This window comes from Ruditapes philippinarum, unplaced genomic scaffold, assembly GCF_026571515.1.
Source record: "Ruditapes philippinarum isolate M1 unplaced genomic scaffold, ASM2657151v2 ctg11088_1_1_1_1, whole genome shotgun sequence".
Classification (NCBI taxonomy): Eukaryota; Metazoa; Mollusca; class Bivalvia; order Venerida; family Veneridae; genus Ruditapes; species Ruditapes philippinarum.
In genome coordinates this window covers 1-22,569 of record NW_026864659.1, presented here as the reverse complement: position 1 = coordinate 22,569, position 22,569 = coordinate 1, and the positions used below count along the sequence as shown (strand labels likewise).

Here is a 22,569-nt window from a genome sequence, read left to right as displayed (position 1 = left end):
TAACAGTTTACATTTTTGTAACATTAATAAAACATATTCTGATAACTTCACAGGTCAATGTGTCACCATCTTAAATCATTGTACCATATTAAATGTCCTTAAAATAGGTCATAGACCATTTAATTTAATGTCTTTATACATCATAATACATAATGGCACAATTATTTATGCTAGACTGATAAAATACAATTTATCAAACACAATTTTGCTGTAATTGTGTTTTGTCAAAAAGATTACTTTGATATTTTATTTTGTTATTATATTTTTTTGGTTTTAAATTCGCATTCACTGAATCATGTTGATAAAGACTTCAACATAAATCAGGAGCAGAGTAGAGTAACCGCTAAAAGTCATCTCAAAAAAGTTCAATTTGTTAAAACAAATCGACACATGTTACAAATTAACTGAAATCTTCAGTTTTTATCCTTCCCTAACCTTGAATATATATCTTTTGATGTGCATTTTTATTGTATATGGCTATTATATACTTGGATATTATATAAATTTAAACAAATAGTAACATTTTTCAATTAAAATAAATAGATAATAAGTACAAAATATTAGATGTTACTATAAAATATATATAATGTTTATTTACCTTAAAAATTATGACGGGAAAGTAAAGTCAATGCAATAAAGTTGTAATAATTATAATTATATTATTCAATTATAACTCAAATTAAGATTTGAAAACAGGATATTTTATTTTCCTGAAATAAAATGTAAAGTAAATAGTAAATTGTATTATTTTCTGGCAAGTTCTCTGTAACAAAACTTATCTCTCATTAGTTTTGGAAACATAAGAAATGAACCAGTTTACATTTTGAAACAAATGTCTGCCAGAAGTATTATCATCATTTATGCTAGACAATATATATAAAATTGATAAATGTATCCAACAGTCGTGTCAATTTTGTTGAGATACTTTATTGATGTTCATGGTTGTTTCTTATTTTATATATAAAAAATGGTTTGATTTATTTTTGTCCTAAATACAGAGTTGGTATTATAACAAGAAACTGGCAATGCTACTGTTCAATACCGTATATGAGAAAAACATTATGATATATGTAAATTTCAAATAAATATTCTTCTAGTCACATGTAAATTAGCTGTATTGTATTTCAATATTCTAAATTTTTTATCCAATTGATCTTTTTTACTTTCAAACAGCAGCATGTCTCCCGAACCGTTCTAATTATTGTGAAAATTCAGTGTTCTAGAGTAAGAACAAACTTGATTTTTTAGCACAGACAGACAGATATTTTATTTAGATTTGTGCATTTCTTAACTTCAAAATTCATTAGTTTTATTCTCTTTTCTTGGAAAAAAACCCACATCTGAATTAAATATTTTACAGGTTTACGACGCTGGAGGCAGTATTGTAATAATGAAACCTTTAGCTGTCAAATAAAGAGAAACAAATACAGATAAAGTGCACACAGAGAAAACTGTTATTGCTTCTCAAAGAGGACTGTTAAATAATTGCGAAAATAACTTTCTCCATAAATCAATTTAAATGCTGCTATTTTATGTCAGGAATCTCATTGCAGCTAACTCTGTTCACAAAAAAGAATAAAAAAACACAGTACTGCTAACACGTTTTTACGGAGATAAACTAATACATGCATTATGAATTTATGATACAAACAACACAAGAAACAATTTAAATTGCCAAACTTGTGGCAGTATAAATATGCTATTACAATTTTCAATTTTCAATTATCTCTTTTATGTTATTTTTGCTCTCTACCATTTAAGTTATTTTTGGTTAATGCTTTTCAATTAAAACTAATTTGTATTTGTAGTGTATTATTGTTATTTGTACATTATACTGTACTCGTCAGTTTTTTAAGTCGAACTGTCTGTTGTTATTTGAAGGTCTTTGACATCAAAGCAGCCAACAATATATATAGTGATATATTACAAGTTACAGTGACTTTGGATCACTTAAACCGAATATTTTCAACTTTGACGTTTTGGACTTTCATTAGAGATTCTTTCTATTTTTATCGCCATATCAGCATAGACTGTGCTGTGTAGAGGCCGTAGAAAAGTCGTCAAGAATATACAATCAGAAATGCTGTACATGTATTTTTGATCCTTAAATATCTTTAAACATGACATTATTGATATGTTTGTCGCACTTTTAGTTCTTTATATTTGTTTTTTTTTTCTACTTCCTGACTTAAATACTGTATTATCGCCCCAAGGATATGCCCTGTTTTTTGAATTGGTCTTTTGACAGCATATCTTTGATATGCAGGCTTCATAACTTCTGATCCTCAAAAATTAAGTTATATATTACTTAGATTTGCCCACTGTCTTCTTGTTTATGACACATGCATTCTTTACTTGAGGACAATACGCCACTTTTTATAGAATGGCACTAAGGCGTCTCATTGAATGTTCCATGATAACCGCCGTATAAACACATGTGCGGATGTTTCTAAATTCCAAAATTTATTGTTATGTTTAAATGTTAAATTCTGCTTAAGCCCAAGCTAGAGGGCATGGACAGTAGCCTTCACTCTCCAGTACCGTCCACAAACAGACTCAATCAAAGCGAGACTGCAACATTTTCAATATTGCCGTTTTGGATTCTATTTCTCTCTCTTGTCTGGCTCTGGATAGAAATGGTCATTGGTCGTTTACTTTGAAAGGATGAAAAAGTGAACTAAAATATTTTTGTATCATATACTTCTGATATTCAAAATATGTACAACACTGTTTTTAAACCGATACAGTTTTGGGTTATACTTCAGAAATATTGATAAAATCACAAAATGAATATTCAAAGCAAATAATGCTCAGATCCGAAGCTCATTATAAAGTCATTAAAACCCCATAAAATGAATATGAATATTACTGTGATTAATTAGATAATTTACCTCTTAGGAAAACCATGAAAACAGCTTATTTTGGCACTTTTCTGTTTAAACTTAGTAAAATATTTACATTGTAATTACTACATAGTTTATGAAATATTTTACTGGGGCGAGTTTAGAATTTAGTTCTGATTCGAGTCTGTTTCAGTAGTCATTCCAGCTAATTCTAGACCTCCGCCACTCGATGACGTCACTTCCCCTTCTAGTCGTTCGAAGTTAGCGGGTCGACAGGTCACTAGACGTAACAAACTTTTGATACACGACCGAAAACTCCGAATCATGATGCAGTAAACCCAAAAGTTCAGATGAAAACTAACAATGAGGAAAAGTTCATAAATACAGTGGATAAGCCTGTTGGTGCGTAGCGGGAATATCCTTTTTTCCGAGTGGTTTAGACTGACGGTGATCAAGTAAAATATACCGTAAGGCAGTTCTGGCACAAGGAATATCACGACAATCAGAATAACGACTATAGTTACGTTCCTTTGCGTCTGTTTCCGTCGTCCTGAACGATTGATCACAATTGACTCACGTTTGAACGTATTCAGAGTTCTGATCATAATCACGGCCAATCCCACTAGTGCAAATGACGGAAGAATGTGGCTGAGAAGTAAAGTAAGCCACATGTAAACACACGCCCAGCCACATGGTTCCCTAATACTCCATTGACAGAATCCTTCCTCGGCTTTTATATCAAATGCATGGAATATATGTAAGCCAAACGATGCAAGGTATATTACTAAAATAACAAATAATGTCTTAGGCATTGTGCACATTTGCTTACCAAGATTTGGATAACGAATTTGCAGAAATCTATGAAAAGCTAGGAGCAGTGTTTCCCAAACCGATATGGTATGAAAAGCACGCGAAATATATAGCCGAGTTATCATAGCAACATTGCACCAGTCCTTTGTGAGGGCAAAATTTTTGTTCGTGAAAATATGAAATGTTGCCGGCAACGTCACAAGTCCTGTAAGCGAGTCTGAAAGAGCTATGAAAACCAAAATCAAGTTAGTCGCATTGCGCATGCGTTTGCGCAAGAATCCACCAATCACAATGAAGTTGCAACACGTTGTGAATAAAACAAGAACAGGCCAAATATATCCATAAATGGGAAGCTCAAAATTGAATATTTCATAGAGATGGTCGTCATACACGTATTCGTAATATCCGTCATAGAATCCATCATAGTTTTCGTCATAGTATACATGTGCCCCATGGCTATCATTCATGTTTGACGAAACGTTGTAAACGTCAAGGTGTGAATGAACGTCATTGTAAGAAGTTGTTGAGCCATCCATGTTTCCAATTTGTTTACTCGTCCCTTATTTCTGAAGATATAAAAATATAAAAATGTAGAGCAAATTTATCTATTATTTGATTTTTTAAATTTATGTCATTCTGTTAAAATCATAGATTCACATTTAGATGTTTTAACAGTACTCCTAAGTATTCCGTATTTCCGTATTATAAATTTTACTGTTGTGCATGTATTAGCTTGGTTTTCAGAAGAGCTTGGCTTGATGTATTTTAACCGAAACTAAACACAAATTGACGATTTCGACTTATTCTACGTTGCGTACACATGGGTCAATTGACGTTGTGACCATGATATTTTATTCATTTGTCCTTATGATATAGAAACTGGTCGGCATTATAATAAAATAGACATATCAGTTATTGTCAGTTATTTTTTATCACAATTTTCTTGTGCTGGCACTAATATATCGCAAAGATCAAAACAATAAAAAAAATAAGCTTAAATCTTAAGGAGTCACAAACAATAAAAAAAACAAATCCTGAAGTTTATTAGAAATTAACCCTTAACCTGTTGACCCGAAAAACCGCCAATATAGAAACAGCCTGCCTGTATTCCTTCAGTTTTACTGTTACATAACGTAACGTTACGTTACGTTATGTTACGTTATGTTTTGTTATGTTACTAACAAAGATCTACACAGCAAGGCTCGGTTCTATTAACGCTGCAGAATCCAAACAAACACCACATAAAATATTCTATATCTTCACGAATTTTAGTTAAGCACCATTTAAGATTTGAAACGAATTTGCTAGTTACACTTAACGCAGAACAAAATTTCAAGGATAATGTCAAGTAATTCAAAATTTATTATCCGCAACTGGGAAAAGCAAGCTCGTAACGTTTTAAGACATTATTATGTTATGAATTATTTATGATATAAATAATAAAATTTTTAATCAGGTAAATGTCGAGTGGAGGACGTGATATGGTGATATGATGAATTGCTACAAAAAACTAATGACTGAGTTATAATTGTCTCATTGGTTGGTTAATTGTCATTTTAATTTTTAATCGAGTTTCAGATATACACATCATGCAGCATGAAAAAGAAAAATTTTTTTTTTCAAAATATTATGAAATATTTTTAAAAGTCCCTAGATATTACTGTAAGCAACCGATATCTTCATTCACACTAAGTATTTGATTAAAAGGAGTGGGTTAGCATGCTTAAATTCAAATTGTCTTTCATTCAAAGCTCTCTGGATTCATATATTCATTTGTGGCCACGAAAACACTTCAAGATGCGTTTCCCAATTATGATATACATTGTGCAACTACCAAGGACGTTAAAAAAGGAACTCCACTGCTAAGTATCAAACATAAGTCACTTTCTTCTATCTTAGCTACGCTCTCTACAAATGATTGATTTTTTAAAGATATTATTTGAAATTGCATTCTGAAATAACATAATGTATGAAAACTCAAGACTGTATTTAAACTCTTGCAGCGCAATAAGAAAACTATGTGAAAGAATAAGGATACTATACATGTATAATTTGATACAGATTGCCGACAAATTAAAGCCATGATAATATCATTAATAAAGCCATGATATTATAATTAATAAAGCATTTTAAAACTAAAAGATGTTACCATAGCTGGATTAGATGTATTTTATACTAATGATTGATTGATTTGCCCCGTTGAAACATTTTGATGAATGTATTAATTTCGTTTTTTTGCCTGTCTGGATAATTATGCAAATGATATTTTGTTTTTATGTGCATTTACTCAATATTAACCTTAGACAAAAAGTTATATAAAACATAAAGAGAGAAATATTGAAAACATTTTAAAGCAGGAACGGTTGACTCGTTTTGTTACAATGCATTATATAAAATATAGAAAAATATATGAAATAAGGAATTTTCACAAATCAAAATAATCATAATAATTAGCTTGATGAGTTAATTTCAAAAAGTATTTTCAAGCTAAACATAACACAAATAACTAAATAATGAAATAAACAAACAAAATATTATAACTATTGATATATTAAAATATAAAAGCTATGATAAAGATTATAAAAAATATGTTTTAAGCATACCTTATAAGTAAGCTTATCCTCTTAAAGCTAGATTAGAAAGGCTTACAACGTATCGTAATTATTTGTAAATTAATGTCCTTAATACGTCTACGGTTATAACACAAAACACTTTAATTACAGCATTCCCGATACGCCGCGCTACAACTTAACTGGTATTTTAAATATCATCGTACGCGTGAGAGAAAATGTCAACTTGAGATAAGTTCAACTATTTAGAAGAAGAATTTCATAAGACATGTTGTCTTTCATTCTAATCCTGTTTTTAAGAATATTTATATTGATCTATGTATATTGTATATTGTAACATGTATATATATTCTGAGAAATAAAATACGTTTAAACTAAACTAACTATTTATAGTGTTTTAAAAATTAATATTTTTGGTATGCTGTTGAAGTATAAGAGGCTGAATGTAAATGGTTTCCTTAATAATTCCTCATTTACTTTGACACGTCTCATTTAAATTAAATTGTGTATCTTCGAGTAATCTAAGTTTAACAAACAGAACGAATTCAATAACTTTTACGGACGTTTGATTATGAAGCATTTAGAATAGACCTTTTTACGACGCGGTCCGTTGCTTTGAAAAATCGACCGGAATTAGAATTTTCTCGCGCATGCGCAATCTGCGTAGGGCAAAAAACCGCATCGCCCTACATAGAAATATAGTAGAAGTTCATAGACAATTCCGTGTTAGTTCAAGGTAAACGGTAGAAAATTATATAAAATAGCTTTTAACAAATATAGAAAACTTTGCGGCGAGAATGCCATAAAAAGGCATGGAAAAGATACTTGTTTAAGAATTTACGATCACGGACTTGACAGCGAGATCATTTTTTTTTAAAGAAGATGTGGAAATATATCTATAAGCAAATGGAAAGTCAACTTATTTGCTGTTGAAATAGTTCATATAAAAAACAAAAGAAATTTTATAACATGAAATCGAGATTAATTATCATTCTGAAAAAATATCAGAACAGGTGATAATGCATTTTTAGTGTTCAATATACCTGATTATATCCTTTATCCGATTTGCCTGTGATGCAAACAGAAAAATTTAAGTCACATAAATAGATTTTAAATAATTAATTATTTTTTTTCAAAATCTTGAGAAGTTAACGTTTGGAAGAGATAAAAGTTATAACACACATTTTATCCGCTTCTTCGTAAAACATGTTATTTATAATAATGCATGTCACAATTTTTCTCTTCTCAAAATCCATAAACATTGATCGGTATATTTAAAAGTTACATAAATTACCATTTTAATAAGCGTAACTGATTAACTACACATGTATATCATGGTATTTAAACGTCCCGGTTGAATGAACAACCGTTCGCGTGCCAATCTGTTTGACACTTGCCGCCTGACCAATCCAGTTATTCAAAGGAAGTGTACAATACAAATTGTGTAATATTGTGTAATACAGGGGTAATAACATTTTATCTTTAACACCCTGCTGTTTCAATTTAAATTACTGATGGAAAAGTCGTCTAATGATACCTTAAACAAACAACATGCGTGTGCCCTTTTTGACCATTGAATTATTAGTCCCGCACATTAGATTTGTTAAAAAATAAATCCACGTTTTCAGTACTTACCGCATTAAGTCATCCCAAAATTAATATTTTTTTGGTGACATAACATGAAATCGCATCTATTTAAGCCTGAAAGTATGATAAAGTGTAGACATCGTTATTGCGTTTTGCCCTACGCAGAATGCGCATGCGCGAAATGCAACATTCGTTGCTATGGAAAATCGTATTGTAAAACGGTCTATATATGATAAAATTTCATTTTCATGAAATCAATATTTTCAATTTAAATTTAATGAAGTCTTTTTGTTTACAAATAGTAGACAAGAAAGCATAAAGTAGAAGTCAAACTTTTGTAATTTTGATTTGCATTTCAAGTTCGAAACTCCGTATTGGCTGTTATCAAGAGCTTAAAATATGCAGATGAATGAAACACCTTTTTATCTATAGCATAATTTACATTAACACTTCCCGCACTACTTTTTGAAGGTTTAATGGTACACAATAAATGTCAAATATTCATATATTTTTTTGAAACATTTTAAAACATCTGCGAAATAAATGCCAAATATCAAGTTTTTTCAATATGAAATCAATGAGATTCTTTTATAGTGCGGACAAGAAGACACGTGTTTATAACAACAGTTTTCTCGGTCAAAACTATTAATGAAATTTTATATTTTAAACATTATGTTGAGAGACCTAAGAAATATTACGAGTTGAAAGATATCCGTTAAGTCCAATTTTCGAAATAAATATCAAATTTATCTATACGAAGCAAGCAACATGTTTCACCATTAACCCGTGCAAAAGAAAAGGCATGTATTTTCGTAAAAGGCACAAGAAAACAGCGCAACATGATTGGTTATCTTTTGTCTTATCATAATTGTAGGTGATAGAAAAAAAGTTATAAACTTAATTAAATCGCACGAGATCCGGTCAATGGACGACCGATCTAACCAGATGTTTGAAAATGTTAAAGTTTAAACATCGTTTAAAACTTCTGATTATTAGATTTCAATTCCTTCTGAAATATCAAAGTGAGCTACCAGTTCTTAAATTAAAGTATCCTCATTTTCTAGTCAAGTGTGTACCTTAAAGCTATTTATCTGGGTTATCAAATGCGATCTTAATACTAGTGTCTTAATAACATTTTCACTGGGGCAAATAATGTTTCATTTTAATTCTAAACGTTAAAATGTTTCCGAATTTAACATGACGTAATGATGCGGATATTGTTGCATTTTTTTATGACGGTCCATATATTTTATGAAACATTCATTATAACATGTGTCACCGTCAATCATTTAAATAATGAGACAAAAGATGACAGCATTGTAACTTGTTCGTTACTTTATAAATTGATTTAAGCTAGACACAGGAAACAAGAATGAAATAAAAACCTGACGCCGACACAATGCAAACTATTTAAAGTGACATTTCACTTAAAAATGTATTTCATTTACCATCTTACGTTTAGACAGAATATGGTATTTATGGTGGCTGATTTGCTATACATTGCGCGATGCGTTTTCGATAGCGACAAGGCAACCTATATCGTTATCGCATCTTCGTCTTGTCGCTAGCGTCAACATGACAAAGCGCCAAACGACGTTGTCATGCGGCGCGTTGTCGCGATGTCGCCCTGTCGCTTGGCGTATAAGCCAATCCTTTGATTTGACCCGAACGACAAGACGAAGATGGACAACACGCCGCATGACATCGCGCCGTTTGGCGTACATCGTTAGCGACAGGACGACAAGACGAAAGTCCGACAACGCGCCGTTTTGGGCTTTGTCCTGTTGTCGCTAGCGCCAACACGAAGCCCAAAAGCTTACCAAATCAGCCACCATAGGTACTAGACATAACTTTTATCGTTCATTTACTATTTTACCAGTGTCAGATTTGGAAACCTTCAAATCAATTATAGATAATTGTATTTATCAATAAATTTACATATTAATTATTTTTAAACCAACTGATTTTTTTCCTATTGTATATCATTTAAATCTCTCTTTTCTTCTTCTGAAAGATGTATGCGAATTGTTTTGCTTGACCGAGAGAAAAATTCAAACTTACGTTCTTACATCATTAGTAATATGTAATATGTTTTAATGTAGTTTAAAGCATAATTAGTGTTTCATTTCAACATCAAAGTTTTCAAACTTTATTTTATATGTAAGAAGTGTGTAAATTATAAAGGCCTTAGTCATGATTTAGATAATATAGGCTACAGTCCACTGGTCTTAACCCACTGCCCTTCATCGTTTATTATATCTAAATACTTTGATGATTGAATCATTATATATGTTTAAAAAATAATCGTCACAAAAAGTAATGGTTCAATTTTTAAAACTATATCATCATCATTATCATAATGTTATCATATACATGTAGTGTATTGACATTTGAATTATTTGACTGTTCAGTAGTTGAAAATTAAAAGATAAAATGTGCATTAATTTTTATATCAATTGATGTCAGTTTGACTTCATTATTTATGAAATGATGCATCACATGAAATTGTCATATTTAAATAATTTTGAAAAATTAACATACAAACATGGGGAATGACTAAATACACAACTACAAAAAAGAATATAAGATTTTAAAAGGCGAAAAGAACAAAACGTGCATGATAAAATTCATAAATATAAAAAAACGACAACATAAGTTAACATTTAAATCAAAGTAGAAATTAATATACCTGATATTATTTAATATATTCCTTACACCCACTGAATATTTATTCATTCAACATCAACATGAATACATATTATCCAGAGGTTTAAGTATACTGCGATTAATTGCAAGTTTAAATGGTAATAATCACTTTGATTTCGCCTTGCACGTCTTCTTTAATAGACAACGCCTGTATGAAATAACATATCATGTCCAAAGGTACGGGGAAAGTTTGAGGACATCTGTCATCAACTTACACTACAATGTATTCGAAAGTTTAAAACAATTAATCACATTTTAATTGTAAGGTTATTTTTGTTACCTGTTTCACATCGCTTTATATGCATTGTTTTTTTTAAAGATCTTATTTTTACTCATGGTTAGGTACTTTATTATAAATATTTACAAAATAAATCTTAAATGTAAGTCTGGCTAACCCTTCTTCAAGAATAAAGGTAATATCCTTCGCTAAACCATACGCAACATTTAGTACTCGTAAAACCAATTTGTTAATAAGCACGTGCCAAATATATAATATTGGGCAGTATGGTTACTTCATGAATAAGCTGTAATCTACCTTTACAATCTGTAGTTATATCTGAAATAATTCGCTCTAATAGAATGTTTCGCTTGGCCGGTAACACATTACGTAAATAAAACTCATAGAACCAGAAAGGCATCTTACTTTTATATTTCGTAAAATAGCTTCAATTAATTCCTAAATTTACTACAAGAACTAATTACGCGTTGGAATAATCTGTTTGAAATATAAACAATTGCTTCATTTCGGTTGTATAAACTGCTTGAATAACTTTTTTCGTGTCTGAATCATCTGTATATGCTATCGAATTATGTACATACTTGTAGATCAAATTGGCATATTGTAGAACAAAACAACTTACAGCACATACGATATCCAAAAGATTATATGAAAACAATTGTTAAGTTTAAATTGCACGAATTTGGATTTTGTATCCAACACTGCTTTTTTTTAATTAACTGATGTATGAATTATTTAACACAACTGTTTCTTTTAATTATGGTTTTAAACTTTTTTCTCCTATCAAACTGTTTTGCATGAGTGACAACAATCATATGTACTTAAATCATAAGTTTTAAAAACGTATTCAGTTTTCCATTTTATTACAAAAGCTTTAAACTCTATTGTTGTAAAAGAAGTATATAAACTTTACTGTAAAGACCTTTGACATGATTTAAAGTATATATTCTACGATCCGCTGATCTTAAACTACTGCCCGTTATTTTTATATTATGATACTTTGGCGAATGAATCGTTATTTTGTTTAAAAAAATTAAGGATTAAATTTAATGGTTGAAATTATATATCTTCAATATTATCATAATATTTAAGAAATAATATATCGAAAACAGTGATTTTATCGCTCAATAACATCACTGTTTGGAGTGCGGATGCGAGGAATTATATCACGAGGGCGTAGCCCGAGTGATATAATGATGCGCATCCGAACGACAAACAGTGATGTTATCAAGCGATAAAATCACTGATTTTGGATATATTATTTCGATTCTAACACGACATTAACAAATAAATGTTGCGGTACTTGATAGATAAGCAAAATTGCGCCTGATTTGTTTCCGAACTTATTTTCAGCGCGTTGGATTTTTAGTGGTTACGGCACGTGTGTAATGACTACGTCACATGTCTAAATATAGAACGTCAAACTGTGCATCTGTTGCATAATAACACACACTTTCTGTTCTTCTATGTTCAATAGGGAAAAATGCGGGTCGTGTTAGAATATTGCATCATGGTATTGATTGTTCAGTAGTGTGCCAATACTGATAAAAGTTGTGTCTGACTTAAATAGATAAGGTTCATATCAATCAATGTCAGATTTACTTCAATTTAATGAAAAGATACACATTATAAAATTGCCATATTGAAAAAGAAATGAACATGAAAATTAGTATTATACGACTACTTAAATAATATTAAATAAAAACATACATATGTTACATAAATATGTCAAACGATAAAACTTCAATAAAAAATAAAATTAATATACCTGATATCATATATGGAATGTCTACATCCACTGAACGTATTCCAAATGTAATACGTTAATACATATTATCTAGATATTTTAGTATACTGCGCTTAATTTCATGGTTAATTGTTAATAATTACGTATCACATTTTGAATTGAACATTCTATTTAATTTCGCCTTACGCATTTTCTTTGATAGACAACGCCCGTATATAGTTACATATTATGTCCAAATGTACGGAGAAATTTACAGGTCACCTGCTTAATATTCGAATGTTTTAAAGCATACATTAATTTTTAATTCTAAGGTTATATTTTAACCTTTAACATATCATTTTTCTTGCTGTTAATTTATCAAAGAAAAGAAGAAGAAAAAACATGTTTTATTATTATCTATACTAACAAAAATTCTTTAATGTAAATTTGACGTACCCTACTTCAAGAATCAAGGTAAGGTCTTTCATTCAATAACAGAGTAAACCATAGCAACATAATTATAAAAAATCATTTTTATACGCGCGTATCAGTTATAATGTTAGCCAATATAGTTAATAACTTAATAAACCAGATATAATCTGCCTCTACTTTGTGTATTGTTCACCTGAACTACTTTAATATAAAACTCGGACGCTAAAACATTACGTAAATAAAACCTATACACCTTGAGAGATATCTCAAACAATTCCTAATTTCACTGCTATAATGTATTACCTGTTGAAAAAATCTGCATACAATTCCTAATTTAACTGCTATAATGTATTACCTGTTGAAAAAATCTGCAAACAATTCCTAATTTCACTGCAATAATGAATTACCTGTTGAAAAAATCTGCAAACAATTCCTAATTTCACTGCTATAATGTATTACCTGTTGAAAAAATCTGCAAACAATTCCTTATTTAACTGCTATAATGCATTACCTGTTGGAAAAAAATCTGCAAACAATTCCTAGAATAGGTTTGTATAAAGTGTTTGACTAATTCTGATGTTGACAATTCTTCTACGACTATACATCTTGAAATGTCTACTGAATTCTGTATAAACCGGTACATAACATTGGCGTATAGTAAACAAAACAACTTAGAGCACATAACATAAGAACAGAATTGTTACGTTTGAATTGACAACATTTGGTTCTTGTATCCACTGCACGATAAGTGCCTTTTTTTAGGTTATGAATAATACTTATTACAACTGTATTTTTTTCAAGTATAGTCAATAGAAAATGATTTTTTTCTCTTTTGATAGAGACAGATTAAACCAATGCAAACTGTTTTGCGAGAGACAGATTAAACCAATGCAAACTGTTTTGCATGAGTGTGAGAAATATCATTTTATTAAACATATGTACTTACATCATGTTTTTAGAATATGTTCAGTTTTCCATTAAAATACAAAAGCTTTAAACTCTAAATTTGCGAACGAAATATATAAACCATACTGTATAAACCATTCATCAATGAAAAACTTGACTGTTGCATTATCCGAACTTTATATTATTTCGGAATACATATATGCTCTTTTCTTCTGTTGTCTATCATTAAAATGGCTTTAAGGAACTTTCTTAGCATTTCATTAACTTATAATTCGTCTTTCAATAATATTACCAGAAAAAAACAAATGATAAGGGATAAAAGTTTTCACCTTGGTCATCATCTAATTGGCTATATTATCACAAGGTTTCTTGTACCCTTTATAGCATTAACATAAGACACTACACAGTACGCCGGAAGAAAAAAAGTCTTTTAAGTTGATAAGCTCTTGACTGAATTCTGTCTTTTTTGAAATTTGTTCTTCAGAAATATCTTGTCCCCTCATGACTAAAGAAACATTTTATTCTGACAAAAAGAAATACATTTATCTTTTAAATAACCCTACGTCTTAATTGCCATTCATTAATCAAGTCACATTTTATCATTCCAGCATTAAATTAACAGCATTTCAAAGTAATTAATTTTTATACATTTTATACATGTACCTAGGGCAATTATAAATCTTACATTTGCCAATTATCTAAAGGAGTGAATATATAACTCATTTAACAAATATGTAAAATATATGTAGAACAGAACAGAAAATTTATTCAGTCATATGCATATACAGCACATCGACATCAACCAATACATGAATACATTAGTGACAACAATGACAAAGTTAAATAGCATAATTATATACAAGTTACACAATCTAAGAGAGTGTTTCAAAGGTTTAGATATCACCTTTTAATGTAACGGTATAAACATTTTTGTGGCATGAAAATTTATACCTGTGTCTCTTTTAGTCTTTTCTTTGTTTGCTTTGTGAAACTACATGTAGTTTGTACTTTCATTAATATAGTGATACAAGCCGTATACTTTGTTGCGTTCTTTTCTATACAGTCTTATATTTACAACATAATGCATGAATCGGTGCATGAGATATAACCAGTAGTGTATATGAATATCTCATGCTAACTAATTTTATTTGTTGTTAATTTCGAGCTCAACACAGAGGTTGTACATTTGTAATAAGTTTGTGAAAATCGTCGTTTGTTTCAGATGATTTCCTTATTGTTAACTTCCTGAATATGTTTAATGAATGCCATGGTTTCCCTAACACTCCAGAAATATTCTAATTAATGAAGCAATTTTAGATGTTATTTATACAGTACTAAAATCATTGTCTTTTTCCCCCGAGAACATACGTCAGTGAAATATCTGTAAGATCCTGTCATTCTTATATGTAATTTATATGACAGAGTACACGTGAAAGATGTTTGCATCATCTATATAAACAATGAAAGGAATGCATCAAGTACATCAATAATGCATCAAGAATAAACCATAATATGTTGTGACTGTTTTTGTGTGCTATAAATAAAGGAAAATACCATTGTGACACTTGCCACAATAAAGAATTAGGTGAATTAATGATTATAAAAGTACTTCTTGTTTTTCTTGTATAACAATGAAAAAAAAAAGAAAAAAAAGACAACGACAACAACAACAAAAAACCAACTGACATTACATCACTCTTTTACCATGCAATTTACATAGAAGTATATGTGTCTCAAATATAACTGTATTGAAACAAAATATTGTTCATGATGAGGTATTTGTTTAGTATCATTTAGTAATTTTTGGTTACAGATTTTCATAGAAGTAATAAAATATCAATATTTTCATTACTTCTTAACGGTCTTGAAGTATTTAACTTGTCTTTTTTAGTATCTTAGCACAGTTATTACGATGGGACCGTGGGCATGTATATAGAGGGACGAGGAAATTGTGTGAAGTGTTTTTAATCAATGTCTGGTACATTCATTATTTAAATATGACAAATGAATTTATCTGAACAAGTTATTGCTACTTTCAAGATTTCATTTGTGTCTGGATTAAATTCCGCTTAAGCCGGTGCTAGGGGGCTAGACTCAATCATACCAAATCTGCGATGTACACAGTTTTAATATTGTTCTCAATGATCTCGTGGGATCTCTCTGTTTTCATGTTCTTGTTGCCATACCTGAAGTATTTAGACTTATGGTTAATCTGACACATTCGTTTGTAAAAGGAAATAGTTAAAAGAAGGCGTGCTGATATTGATATGGTCTTTAATGTGATAAGTCAATGCAGCTGACCATCCGAATTTAGCCGGTGTTTTCTCATAGCAAAAAAACTTTTATGACTTTCATATTACCACTTGATACGTCATCATAATTAAGAATATACATCCAAATATTTAATGGTTAACCGTTCATCCTTTTTAATAAAATATAATTTCTCTTTGAAGTGCATAATTGGTATTTGTATATTATACTGTACTCGTTCAGCTTTTAATTTGAACCTGTCTGTTGTTAATTTGAAAGTCTTTGATATAAGAGCAGCCAACAATATATTTTCCCACTAACCAGATAGAAAAATTCGTAAATGTAACTAAAAATAGCGGTGTTGGAAAATCTTATCTCACATGGGGTTATCTCATACTCTACGTGCAGCACTTCTTTACATATTCCTACACATACCCTTATTTTGACGAAAATGAAACATTAGGATGGCCTATAAGGTATCAAAAATCTGAGCTAATATTTTAAATTCTCCACGGAATCGAAAGAAATTGATAATAACTTTCGCGCTAGAGTCCACTCTACCTAGGTCAGACTTTTCCGTATCGACCTATTAGAAATTAAAAAATAGCACACTTTAAATTAGTAAAATCGAATATTATGACACTTTGCCTGGAAAGCATCCATGTTTTATGTAATGGTAACGATGGTTCTTGACGACAAATCTCATTTTAATTTATTTTTATTGAATATTTGGCCAAAATAACTGAATCAGTAGAAAAATCTTCGCAATCGGTAAAATGCTTTTTGTCAACCATAGAAAGTCAGGCGCCTATGCCCCGTCCCGCCATTCAAACTTGGTTGTAATGCGCATATGAAGTAGTTTCACTGATACAGGTACTTCTATTTTATTTCTTGTGTGTCCCGGTGAGTGAGAAAAATAACATTAGGTTAGATAGAGGATAAGGAAATCCCAACCCTCGGGCAATAGGATTCCATATCCTCTATCTAACCCAAAGATAGATTCTATTATAGAGTGGTTAGATTACAAGTTAGAATGACTTTGTCTCAAGCAAAACGACCCTGCAACATTTCCATTTTGCCCCGTGTTTTTGACTTGCTTTTGAGATTCTATTTCTCTCGGTTTTATCGCCAAATCAGCGTTGTCTGTGCCGTTTAGAGGCCGTAAAAAGTCGTCATGTATAAACAGTTCAAACATAAATGTTGTAAATGTATTTTCTACATCCTTACTTAAAAACTTGAAATCACACTAAGGATATGTGCCCCGTTTATTTGGACAGCATATATGTGATATGCAGGCTTCATTTCCTCTGTTCCCTTTACAAAAATAATGTTCAACATGTTCAATATTGCCGTTTTGGACTTTCTTTATAGATTCTATATCTTTCAATTGCCCGGCTCTAGATAGAATTGGTCATTGGTCGGAAAATTTAAAGGATGAAAAAAGTAAACTAATATTCTATATACATTGTATAATATACGTCTCATATTCAAAATATGTACAACAAAGTTTTTAAACCAATAAAGTTTTCGCAAACATTTGAAAATTATACTTTCGAAATATTAATAGATATTTTCGAAGCAAATAATGCAGATTCGAAGTTCATTATAAAGTTATTAAAAACCCATTAAATAAATATGAATATCACTGTGATTAATCAGATGATTCACATCTTAGGCAACCACGCAAAGAAGCTTATTGTGGCACTTTGTTCAAACGTGGTAAAATATTAAATAACTAGCTAGTTTATGAAATATATAACGGGGGGCATCCTTGGTATTTCAGTTCTGGTCCGTGTCTGTTCCAGTAGTCATTCCAGCTAGTTCTAGACCTCCGCCACTCGATGACGTCACTTCCCCTTCGAGACGTTCGAAGTTAGCGGGTCGACAGGTCACTAGACGTAACAAACTTTTGATACACGAACGAAAATTCCGAATCATAATGCAGTAAACCCAAAAGTTCAGATGAAAACTAACAATGAGGAAAAGTTCATATACACAGTGGATAAGCCTGTTGGTGCGTAGCGGGAATATCCGTTTTCCCGAGTGGTTTAGACTGACGGTCATCAAGTAAAATATGCCGTAAGGCAGTTCTGGCACAAGGAATATTACGACAATTAGAATCACGACTATAGTTACGTTCCTTTGCGTCTGTTTTCGTCGTCCTGAACGGTTACTCACAATTGACTCACGTTTGAACGTATTCAGAGTTCTGATCATAATCACGGCCAATCCCACTAGTGCAAGTGACGGAAGAATGTGGCTGAGAAGTAAAGAAAACCACATGTAAACACACGCCCAGCCACATGGTTCCCTAATACTCCATTGACAGAATCCTTCCTCGGCTTTTATATCAAATGCATGGAATATATGTAAGCCAAACGATGCAATGTATATTACTAAAATAACAAATAATGTCTTAGGCATTGTGCACACTTTCTTACCAAGATTTGGATGACGAATTTGCAGAAATCTATGAAAAGCTAGGAGCAGTGTTTCCCAAACAGATATGGTATGAAAAGCACGCGAAATATATAGCCGAGTTATCATAGCCACATTGCACCAGTCCTTTGTGAGGGCAAAATTTTCGTTCGTAAAAATATGAAACGTTGCCGGCAACGTCACAAGTCCTGTAAGCGAATCTGATACAGCTATAAAAACCAAAATCAAATTGGTCGCATTGCGCATGCGTTTGCGCAAGAATCCACCAATCACAATTAAGTTGCAGCATGTTGTGAATAAAACAATAACTGGCCAAACATATCCATAAATGGGAAGTTCAAAATTGAATATTTCATAGAGATGGTCGTCATACACGTATTCGTAATTTCCGTCATAGAATTCATCATAGTTTTCGTCATAATATACATGTGCCCCATGGCTATCATTCATGTTTGACGTAACATTGTAAACGCCAATGTGTGAATCAATGTCATTGTAAGAAGTTGTTGAGCCATCCATGTTTCGAATTTGTTTACTCGTCCCTTATTTCTGAAGATATAAAAATGCAAAAATGTAGTTATAAGGTCAAATTCATCGATTTATTGATATTTTAGATAACGCCATTCAGTTTAAAATATACATTCACCTTTATATGTATTCCGTATTTTCGTTTTATATTTTTTTATGATACTGATGTATTAGCTAGGTTATCAAAAGAGATTGGTGTGTTTAAATCGAAACTAAAACAATCGTCGACTTTTTGTTTTCACGTTGTGTACACATGAGACAATGGACCTTGTGGCCATGGAATTTTATTCATTTGTCTGAATCATGTAAGAAACAAACTGGTCGGCATTATATTAAAATGAGATATATCAGTTTATGATAGTTAATTTTAGATTAATTTTTATAATCTTGCGCTTATATATCGCAAATTACGAGACAAACAAAATAATCTTCAATCTTAAGGAGTCACACACAATTAACAATTAAAATACAAATTATCAAGATTATTAAAAATTAACCCTAAACGTGTTGACTCGGAAAACCGCTTGAATAGAACCAGCCTGCATACATTCCTTCAGTTTTAACGTTACGTTACGTTACGTTATGTTATGAACAAAGACCAACACAGGCAACACAAGGCTCGATTCAATTAACGCAGCATAAGCCCGACCAAACACCACATAAAATATTCTTATTCAATCATGAATATTTATCGTTAGATTTGAATAGAATTTGCTGGTAACACTTAACATAGAACAAAATGTCAAGGATAATGTCAAGTAATTCAAAATTTATTATCCGTAACTGGGAAAAGCAAACTCGCAAACGTTTTAAGACATTATTTATGTTATGAATTATTAATGATATAAATATTAAAATAAATCAGGTAAATGTCGAGTGGGAGGACGCGATATGGTGATATGATGAATTGCTACAAAAATTAATGACTGAAGTTATACTTGTCTCATTGGGTGGTTAATTATCATTTTAATTTTTAACTGAGTTTTAGATATACACATCATGCAGCATTTCAGTGAAAAAGTTTTCTTGTTTTTTTTGAAAGTATTATGAAATATTTTTAAAAGTCCCTAGATATTACGTAAGCAAAAGATATCTTCATTCACACTAAGTATTTGATTAAAAGGAGTGGGATAGCATGCTAACATTCAAATTGTCTTTCATTATAAGCTCTCTGGATTCGAACCTTGTAGCCATGAATAGCTCTTCCCGACGCGTTCCTCAATTATAATATGCATCGGGTGCATCCACAAAGAGTCTAATGAAATGCTGTTAACTATAAAAAAACTACTCATTTTCTTGTTTCATAGCTTTGAATGTTTAATTTCTTAAAATTATTTTATTTAAAGATGCATTCTGAAATAACACATTGTTTCAAAACTCAAGGCTGTATTTTAACTCTTGCATCACAATAAGAAAACTATGGGAAAGAATGTAGGATACTATACATGTATAATGACAAACTATAGCCATGATAAAATCATTAATAAAGCCATGATATTATTATTAATAAAGCATTATAAAACTAAAACAGGGTTACCATAGCTGGATTAGATGTATTTTATACTAATGATTGATCGATTTGCTTCGTTGAAACAGTTGGATGAATGTATTAATTTCAGACTTCGCCTGTCTGGATACGCAAATGATATGATTGTTTTTACGTGCATTTCCTTAATATCAATCTTAGACAAAAAAGTTATATAGAATATAAAGCGAGAAATATTGAAAACATTTTACAGCAGGAACGGATGACTTGTTTCGTTACAATGCATTATATAAAATATAGAAAAATATTGAAATTAGGAATTTTCACAAACCATGATAATCATAATAATTAGCTCAATGAGTGAATTGCAAAAAGTATTTTCAAGCTAAACATTAAATAAATAACTAAATAATGAAATACACAAACAAAATATTTTCAATATTAATATTTTAAAATATATAAGCTATGATAAAGATGATACAAAATATGTTTTAAGCATACCTTATAAATTAACTTGTCCGCTTAAAGCTAGATTAGAAAGGCTTACAATGTATAGTAATTATTTGTAAATTAATGTCCTAAATACGTTTGCGATAATAACACCAACCACTTTAATTACATCATTCCCCACGCACTTCTTTCTTACGCCGCGCTACCACTTAAATGGTATTTTAAATAACATCATACGCGTGAGAGAAAATGTCAACTTGAGATAACTATTTATAGTGTTTTAATAATTAATGTTTTTAGCAGGCTGTTAAAGTATAAAGAGGCTGAATGTATGTGCTTTAAACACATAAAACATAATACTTCGACAATTACTTTGATACGTCTCATTTAAATTAAATGGTGCATGTTTGAGAAATTTAAGTTTAACAAACAGAACGAATTCAATAACTTTTACGGAAGTTTGGTTATGAAGCATTTAGAATATATAATTAAAATTCATTTCCATGTAATCAATACTTTGTAAACTTAAGTTAAATATACAATTTATATTTGTAAATAATAAACAAGAAATTATAAAATAGAAGTCAAATTTTTGTGATTTTGATTTGCATCTCCGTATTGGATGTTTTTAAAAGCTTTAAATATGCAGGTAAATGAAACACCTTTCATCTTTTTTTCTTACAAAGCTGACATACATTATTTTCATTTACCTTTTCCGCACGACTTTTTGAAGTTTTATCCCTACAGGTTTACATGTAATGATACACAATAAATTTCAAAATATTCATATATTTTTAAACATTTTAAAACATCTGCAAAATGAATAACAAAATATCGAGCTTTACATGACTTTTACAACACTTAAAAATATGAAATCAATGACATTCTTTTAAAAAGCGACCACGAAGACACGTGTACATAACAATAGTTTACTATCAATGAAATTTTATGTTTTAAACATTATCGCGAGGGACAAGAGAAATATTACGAAGTCGAAGATATCCGTTAAGTCCAGTTGTCAAAATAAGCATTAAATTTATCTATACGAAGCAAAACATTAACCGCTTACCCGTGAAAAAGCAAAATTTTAAAGGCATGTAGTTACGTAACAGACACATGAAAAAAGCGGAATTTGATTGGTTATCTTTCGTCTTATCATAATTGTAGGTGATAGAAAAATATATCAACTTAATTTAATCACGCAAGTTCCGGTCAATGGACGCCCGATCTAGCCAGATTTAAATTATCATGTTTTAAAAAAAAGTTTAACATCGTTTACACAAGCCAGACAAAAATTCTGATTATTAGATTTCAATGACTTCTGAAAGATCAAAGTGAACTACCAGTTGCTAAATTAAAGTATTCCCGTTTTCTAGTCAATTGCTTTAAAGGGACTCCACTGAGGTTTAAAAGCCTAAAAACATAACATTTGAATTTATTACATAAATGAGGCGGGGCACTTTAAACAGAAATATATGCAAGGATAGTTAAGAAATATTACTTTAAAATAAATTGAAAATCGTATTTTTATGCCCTTTTTAGCCCGAGTTGAGTGAAATGCGTTTAAACGCTTTACAATTTGGGTCATTTTTTACAAA

General features: G+C 30.6%; 2 protein-coding genes across 3 annotated transcripts; both read right to left on the bottom strand.

Annotated features, from left to right (window-relative positions):
- Positions 1–2,677: 2,677 nt before the first annotated feature.
- Positions 2,678–10,742, bottom strand: LOC132726406 (sex peptide receptor-related protein 2-like). Of its 2 annotated transcripts, none has more exons than XM_060711720.1 (2): positions 10,500–10,742; positions 2,678–4,219 (listed from the first exon to the last, which is right to left on the bottom strand). In XM_060711720.1, the coding sequence occupies exon 2, from the start codon at positions 4,187–4,189 to the stop codon at positions 3,011–3,013; it is 1,179 nt and encodes a 392-aa protein (XP_060567703.1). In that variant the 5' UTR covers positions 4,190–4,219; positions 10,500–10,742; the 3' UTR covers positions 2,678–3,010. The 2 variants fall into 2 exon arrangements, with proteins under 2 accessions (XP_060567703.1, XP_060567702.1); XM_060711719.1 differs by lacking the exon at positions 10,500–10,742 and adding an exon at positions 6,257–6,385.
- A 7,084-nt stretch (positions 10,743–17,826) lies between these two features.
- Positions 17,827–19,053, bottom strand: LOC132726407 (sex peptide receptor-like). Its single transcript, XM_060711721.1, has one exon. It carries the CDS (start codon positions 19,024–19,026, stop codon positions 17,848–17,850), a length of 1,179 nt encoding a protein of 392 aa, XP_060567704.1. The 5' UTR covers positions 19,027–19,053; the 3' UTR covers positions 17,827–17,847.
- Positions 19,054–22,569: the final 3,516 nt, after the last annotated feature.